At 38.4% G+C, this 8,239-nt stretch overlaps 1 protein-coding gene across 2 annotated transcripts; it reads right to left on the bottom strand.

The window, feature by feature from the left end:
* Positions 1–295: 295 nt before the first annotated feature.
* Positions 296–7,934, bottom strand: LOC117461844 (serotransferrin-like). Of its 2 annotated transcripts, XM_034103811.2 has the most exons (17): positions 7,825–7,934; positions 7,573–7,721; positions 6,058–6,163; positions 5,773–5,964; positions 5,060–5,189; positions 4,913–4,968; positions 4,392–4,555; positions 4,110–4,263; positions 3,565–3,713; positions 3,376–3,472; positions 3,261–3,281; positions 2,559–2,720; positions 1,864–2,014; positions 1,387–1,454; positions 1,112–1,296; positions 773–959; positions 296–632 (listed from the first exon to the last, which is right to left on the bottom strand). In XM_034103811.2, the coding sequence occupies exons 1-17, from the start codon at positions 7,862–7,864 to the stop codon at positions 586–588; spliced, it is 2,058 nt and encodes a 685-aa protein (XP_033959702.1). In that variant the 5' UTR covers positions 7,865–7,934; the 3' UTR covers positions 296–585. The 2 variants fall into 2 exon arrangements, with proteins under 2 accessions (XP_033959702.1, XP_033959701.1); XM_034103810.2 differs by having other exon boundaries at positions 1,112–1,454.
* Positions 7,935–8,239: the final 305 nt, after the last annotated feature.

Here is an 8,239-nt window from a genome sequence, read left to right as displayed (position 1 = left end):
GCATCTCTTTTCATAACAATTTACTACTTTTATAATAACCAGTTAGAATGTTAATCAAGTCCATGCACTTTTAAGACCTTTAAGACTCCAGCTGTGTTTTACAACAAAGCTTTAAAGTTACAGATTACCAATAAATCGGTTTATTCCAGACTGTTTCTGGCACAAGAAGCGAATTGGGGGACAAAAAAACATTGTCGCTTTTCACTACGATACTACTGTGTACTTTTTAATGACACTTAATATGAATGCTTAGACAGGGCATTCATCCAAAAAACAACACACTGTCAGCACAAAAGAACATTAAAAGGCTTTATTTGAGAAAAGTCAGGCACGTTAACATAACATAGTGGATCCAATAACAAAGGTAATGTAACGTTATGTTACACCAGCATGAAAAAAGCTAGATGTGGTAGTGATTGTTTACATGAAAGTTGATCTGTAAGTTGTGGTAGTGCAATTATTGGTTATACTATAAAATCGGTCTACAGCAAGATCAGTAAGAAAATACAAAAGGCAATTTGGGGGTTGAGTGTGGCAAGGGAGGTGCCCGTATCACTGAAGGCACCTCTTGGTCCGTGGTTGCCACTAGATGTTTTGCTGACAGGGATGGAAAGTGCAAGATTTCTCCAGCTCTGTTGAGGGAAAAAAAATACAAAAACTGACTTGAGTATGCCGATCAGATGAAAATATGTAGTGTGATATGTCTAAGATACAAAAATACAATGTTAAAAGTTATGTTTTGTGTCCTGTTTTGACCAACGATATTACTAACCTGGAGTGCTTTCACTGCACTGTCTGAGAGCGTTAATGGCAGTCATGTACTCTTTTCCCAAAAAGGTGTCATAACTTGTTCCTTTAGGAATCGTCTGGAGACATTTGGTGGAGTCTTTGAAGAGGAGGTTTTTCCCTAATTCTGAATGGAACATCCTGAATGAGCCATCACTGCCACCAAACTTGGCCTGTAAACAAAAACAAAGATTTAGAAACAGACCTATTTACAAGGCCAGCATTTTACCCGGGTTTAGAGTTAAAACAATGCTGTTGAAAGTTAGAAAAAATGCATGTTTTATTCTTCATCTTATGCCTCATGACCTAAAAAATCATCACTCACCTGCTGTTCATGAAGGATTTTGACAACCTTGTCGTGGGTCTCCGGACGAGTCACCACAGCGTGGGCGGGCACAGCAGCCAGGTTACACGTGGCGTACTCGGAGATTTCCACACCAGCAGGCTGCCCAGGGCAGATCAGCTGGTAGTCATTAGCGTTTAGTCCTCTAGCCCATTTTGGACCTTTGCCTTTGACAAGAAGAGGAGGAGGATGTTTTAAGTTTATATAAATAACACATTCATAGCTGAGATTAAGAGAGGTAAGTGTCAGTCTCTCACCATTGCTGTTTTCTGGAACAATTGTGTGTTTGATGAAAGCAACATCCCCTGCATCCTCAACCAAACACCTATAATGAGATGCAAAACATAACAACCCAAAGATGAGGTGCTCTGGAATAGAAAGTAAATACCATGGAAATACCTTTATTTGCTTTATTAGACCAGAAGATTGATAGCCCTGAATGTTAAGTAAAGGGCTAAAGTCAGGAGGCAGTTAGCTTAGCTTAGCATAAAGAATAACGTATGGGGAGACAGTTTCCTGGGTCTCTTGAAAAGTAAATACAATTGTATTATTAGCAGCAAAAAAAGTTAATTCATGAATAAAAAATATCTTCAGTTTTTAAGCCATACATAAACAAATGTGTAAAAACTACAGTTTTGGGGTTTAAGGAGGAGTTTGTGCTATGTATTGGCAACAAGCATTGAAACTGCAAAAAAAGTGCTGAGTGGATGAATGTCCACTGTCCTTTGTCCTACCTAAATGCTCCTGCGTAGCCGTAGTACTCCTCATCAGCACTGGCTTTGCACTTTGACTCATCTCCCACCGCTTTTCCACTGCCGACACACTGAGAACAGAAGGAAGAGCTGGGTTCTGATCCGGGGGCACAGCCGCTGCTGAAGAACTTCGCTGAGGAGAGGACGAGACAAAGGGTGCAGGAATTACACTCAGGAGGGAAGGAAGCAAATCATGTGTCCTAAAACCTGCATTTCTAGTGCATAATTTTGGAGGAAACGTTATTGTGTTAATTGTGTTCCCTGAGAATGTTTTTTTTTGTCTAGGATCATTTACATTTTGTGGTCGAAGTGGATGTTGGGAATGCAAAAACACAGAACTTTGAAAACCTAAATGATCTCCGTTTGGTTTCTTTGGTCACATCCATGGTGATGAGCTGTAATTGCTGTTCTTTGGATCTTACATCTCAGAGATCCAAACAGTGTTGTCTGTGTGAAAAATAGTATAAATAGTCTTAGCCTTAACTTAACCAAGCGCTTTGAGTTATCTAAACATACTAAAAACGTACAAAAAAATTATGTTTAGTTTGTAAAAATCTTTGTAAATACTGCGCATTCAATAAAAAAAGTATTTATATTATTGATCACAAACATAATCTTGGCAGCTTTACGTGTCTTTCATTACGTATTTGCACATGGAAGAGCACACGGTCCCTTACTGAAGTCACAGTCATGAGTCTGATTGTAGATTAGACCCATGGGTATGTTCCAGCCAGCAGTTCTTCCGAGTCCAGTGTGGCAAGACCTATGGCCCTTCAACGTGTTCCAGGTCAGACCTGAACTCCTCTTTACCACAGCAACAGCAAAGTAAGAGGATTGTTCTGCAAGAGAGGGAGTACAGACGTTTTGTGCCAGATAATTTGAAGTTATAGATAATTCAATTTGAAAGATCATCTGCTCTGTAATTTCCTAATAATTTTCACAAAGTGTTATTTAAGAAAATAAAAAGTTTTCACTCTGTACACTTCAAATCAATCAATTACAATTCACGGTTAACCAAGAAAATAAAACTAAAGATAGATGGAGAATAACTTTTACAACAATACATTCATATTTCATTAGAATCTAATGGGGCTTCTCTTTTAAAAACTTGTATTTTTTTATTTGTAGAATCAAACAACAGCTCAATCCAAGAAACTTCTCTAGAGATGATTAGAAATTAGCGTATTAAGTCCAAACTAACAGGTATTGTAATTTTGTGACATTAAAACCATGTTTTGGTCCTCAAGGCTGTATTTGATCACACACTCCTAATCTTTATGGTTCAAGATGCGTTAAAAGTACCAGGTAAATGTGTGTTTATTTTGTTATCAAATATACTTCAATATTTATAATATCAATATTTAAACATTTAATTTTACCTCCAGGGTTGCTGCACAAATCTGTGGAGAGAGAGAGAGACAGAGATCCAAATATTATTCATGTGTAACAGTTCAAACACAGGATTGTATGGGATGGTTTCTGTAGGCCTCATACCTGCACTATACTGCTCCACCATAGCTGGCACCAGGCCACAATTTCCCGCTGTGTAAACCTGACCTCCATCCACTGCCATCGCATCAGCATCTCCACTCTACGGGGTAAAATATATAATCAGAGTAAAACACCACTGAATCAAAACTAAATCTCAAGATATTCCAACATTTTCATCATCAAGAGTCTTACCATAATCATTTCAATGCAGCCTTCAACTGTGGTGCCAGTCCGACATGCAATGTTGGCATCACTGTTGACGATCCATATGTCACACTTGAGGGTCTCAGCATGGCCCACAGTGCACCATTTAATGGCGGAGGAAGCAGAGCTTGCTCGCTCTGGAAGGTTACGCAAAACAAGAGTCAGAGTCTGCCATCAAATAAGTGTGTTTGAATGATGGTTTGTATGTTCTGGGAGAGACACGACAGGTGAATAGGGTACAAGGTTTACATGAGTATAAACATGTCATTTCTTCAGTAGATTACTTACATTATATGAGTTTTCTGAAATGTTTAAATGTGCAAAATTATGAGGAGTTATCTAATGCTAACTTTTGGTACATTTAGAAATTAAATCTTCAGATGCAAAAAAAAAGGTAAAATAAACACCTTTATGTTTAATTTGAATGATTTCTATCAACTAGTCTAACAATATGAAGAAGTAAAATAGCCTACATTCTTAAAATGGTTATGTCTATAGTCTCTATGTGTGTTCTATCTGTGTTTTAACAGTACCTTTCGTAAGGGAGTGGACAATGCTCACGTATTCAGCACCCAGATACAGGAAGGAGTCTGTGTTTGCAGGCACCCTCACCAGCCTGGCTGTTGAGTCCTTGAACATCAGGTCTTTGGAAGGTGGATAGTCTTCAGAAGAGAAGAGTTTAAAGTCCTGAAAGTTTTAAAAGTAACATGTTTAAATCAGTCATTTTATGTCCTGATTTACTGTATTTCTCCATCTCCTCACTTATTCAACTTTACTTCTCGATCTTTCTGCAGTACAGATCTTTTGTGTCATACCTGTACTGAGGAGAGGCTATTCCAGATGAAGTCAGCAAGCTGCGGGTCCTTGCGGCTGACAACTGCATGAGCCGATACTCTGGCCAGATGGCAGGTCCTGTAGTCGTCAATAGGCGCTCTGGTGCCATCCTTGCACAGCAGCTCGTAGTTTGGCTTTTCGGAATCTGAAAGTGTGATACAACAATTATAAATATCACTCCTACAATCAGTCAAAAATAAGAGTCTTACCCTACCACATTACCACCTATCAAGTTCTGTTCATTTTATTGGTCAAATCCCACAAATATTATATCAGTTATGGTAATTATGACCAAGAGTGAGAATCTTAGCCGTGGTTTTAAATCCAAACGTAATTTAACAGTAAAACTAATTCTCATATGAGTACGTGATTAAAGCTTCATTTAGAAAAATTACTGATTACAATTTGTAAAAACATATTTTAAACAAATAAGTTTGGCTAACATTAATATATAAGTCAATTATTCAAAAATGAATAGAATAAATTAAAATGTGACACTGACCAGGGACAGTAAGATGCTTCACAAAAGCCACATCTCCAGCGCCGTCCTTTAGACACCTGTTACAAATCAACAGGTCCATTAAACAAAAGTGTCCCAGGATGGAGCTGTGATCATATTGAAAGTTAACAGTGTAGAGGAGATACTGACTTGAAGGCTCCCTCGTAGTCGTAGTAAGGCTCGCGGTGGGTCTTGGAGCAGTCTCCAGCGCACAGCTGGCACAGTTTGCTGCCAGGGGCTGACCCTGGGGCACAGCTGGCGGAGAAGAAGTTGCTCACCGCTGTGTACAAAAAGAGATTTTATAAATACTGTTCTGAGTTCTTTACACGATGGAGCTGCTTCAAATATTATATTATGTTTGTGTTGCCCTAAAATGGTTACATTAAACACATTGGGCATACAAATATAAGTAAGCCTATAAAACTATGTTTATTTTTGGAAATATGCTTCTGAGTGTTGTATAAAGATTGATCCTGGTCTCCTAACAATTTTAAAACTGCCTTTTCAGGTACGTTTTGAGAAACAATTACTTTCTCCTGGACAAAGTTTGTTTTGCACAAATGCCTTCGCAAAACCAAATGTTCACTTTTCTGATTTCTGTGTATAATTTAAATAACATAACAATGTACTTTTCTTTTAAAGTCAAACCATAACATTTACTAAACAGAAGCATGTGTTTTGTTGCATTTTGTTTGAATGTCCAACATTAACCACATTTGAAAACTGCCACAGTAAACTTGAAGAACTTGAAGAGGTTGCAGGGATCTAAATTACACAAATTCCAAAGAAGAAATACTGAGGACATAATTATAGTGACATATTGATTCTGTTTTTTGGATTCAGTAAGAGTCAGTGTTACTCACCGTCTTCCACAGGGCTGTCTTCAATGCCTGACCACTGCATTAAGTTCATGGACAACAGAGTGCCCACGGGGATCTTCCAGCCTGCAGATTTACCCACACCAGTGTGGCAGGATTTCTTCCCCTGGAGCTCATTGATGGTAAATGCAGTGCCCTTTTTCACCACAGCAACAGCGTAGTAGCATGTGCCCGAAGCTGGATGAGTGCAGAACAAATGTGAGCAAAAAGTAAAAACACGTATTTAATCAGAGAATTTCATCAATAAAGACGGCTGATATGTTTACTTACATGTGGTACCGTAGTCCTCAGCAATAATGGGAGCCAGGTCGTAGCTGTTCAGTCCAGCGATTTCGATGTCCCCTCCGTCCAAAGTGATGGCATCTGCCTCACCAGCCTGTTTTAATGCACCATTTATTACCAACCTGCACCAACAGCTCACACACATGTGATCAATGGTTATTGCATAACTTGTGTGTAACTAAATGTTCAGTTTCTTATTTTCAACAATACTTACTTGAGAACTTTCATTTAATACATATTAAATAATATGAAAATATATTATATATATATTATATTAAAGTACAAAAGTATTGGCACAACAAAATATGCTTAAAGTACCGAAAGTAAAAGTATTTATTATGCAAATTGTCCCATTCCACAATAATGTATGATATGTTTTAATTATATTATCAAAGCTGGTAAAGATGCAGCTACTTTTATTTACTTTGTAAGGGTAACTTGTGGATGTTACTCCCTGTAAAGAATTAAAGTCTCTGCACACCTGGAATCACTATCACTCGAACCGAAAAGTCAAGCAAGAAACATAATTTTAGACTCTGACCTCAATTTTAACAGCCTCATCAGGGCAATCAACAGATCAGCCTACTACCATCTAAAAAATATCTTGCGTATTAAAGACCTTATGTCCAAGCAAGACCTTGAAACACTTGTCCATGCATTTGTTTTTAGCAAGCTTGACTACTGCAACAGCATCTTCACAGGCCTCACAAAAAAATCACTCTGTAAACTCCAACTAATTCAAAATGCTGCTGCCAGAATCTTAACCCGGACAAAGAAAACAGATCACATCACTCCAGTGCTGAGATCGCTGCATTGGCTACCAGTTAGTGAGAGAATTGATTTTAAGATTTTAATGCACACATATAAAGCACTAAACGGGCTAGGACCCAGATATATCAAGGACCTCCTTCAGTGGTACGAACCCAGCAGACCCCTTAGGTCTTCAGGCCAGCTCACTGTTCCATTTGTGAGATCAAAGCGTGGGAAAGCAGCCTTCTGCATCTATGCTCCTAATGCATGGAACAAACTCCCAGAACATCTGAGAATGGCTAGCACTTTAGAATCATTTAAATCAGGTCTAAAAACATTTCTTTTTAATATTGCTTTTCAAATTTAAATGTTCTAATTTTTGAACTGTTAAACATGGTTTTCTTTCTTTTAATTAATTATTTTTGTGTGTTTTGTATTTCTTCCCAATGTATTGTGTTTTCTCTGTTTGATCCTGTAAAGCACTTTGAATTGCATTACTGTATGAATTGTGCTATACAAATAAATTGCCTTGCCTTGCCTTGCCTGTGTAACTAAAGTCTTATTTAAGTGTTGTTTAAGTTACTAAATATATTAAATAGATGAAGTGGAGTAAAGGTACACGATTTGAAGTCTGAATTGTAGTGGGAAAGAAGTACAAAGTAGCAAAAATATTGAAATACTCAAGTACTTGAGTAAATGTAGGCCTAACCCTAACCCTAACCCTTACACCACACCACTGGTCGTTCTCCTCACCTTAATGGCTTTGATGCACTCGATGGTGGTGACGCGTTTCACGCAGGTGAAAACAGGAGCTTTGGCTGCGAGGGCATTGCATTTTTCCAGCTCTTTCTCCGACTTTACGCACCATTTCACATTCTCAGTGGGGACCGCGGACACAGCGGCTGCAAACATAGATACACGGGTAAATAAATAACAATGAAGAATCATTGAGCTTTAGGTAAATCTGTGATTAAACGATGTGCATGAATATGAAATGTTTTTTACCCAGGGATCCGAGCAGCGCCACAAGGAGGAGAGTCTGCATGTTGAGTCTCAGGTCAGAAGAGCAGAGAGTGCGGGAGGCAGCCGGGGCTTTTATAGCAAACCTCTGATCGGCTGAAAAAAAATGTTATCAGGTTTCCTAATGTGTACGTGCTTGGGCGCGTGAGTGTTTGTACTTTAGTTTGCTGCTACGAGAAAACAGAGGGGTTATATTTCCACATAATGGAAATCCACAGATCCCCCTATTTGTATTGCTACGATGTGACTATTTGAATGTCAACACTTTAATCTGAAAATGTTTTGTGTGTTCATGTGCTTTGGGGTTTATTCCAACTCTATTTGGTCGCCTTTCTAAACATTGACTGATTTTTTGAATAATCAATCGATAAAGACTGGCTTAACCAAGCTTTACAGATTG

The sequence above is a fragment of the Pseudochaenichthys georgianus genome, chromosome 17 (genome assembly GCF_902827115.2).
Source record: "Pseudochaenichthys georgianus chromosome 17, fPseGeo1.2, whole genome shotgun sequence".
Classification (NCBI taxonomy): domain Eukaryota; kingdom Metazoa; phylum Chordata; class Actinopteri; order Perciformes; family Channichthyidae; genus Pseudochaenichthys; species Pseudochaenichthys georgianus.
Note: the sequence above shows the minus strand (reverse complement) of the source record. Positions and strands in the feature narration are given on the sequence as shown.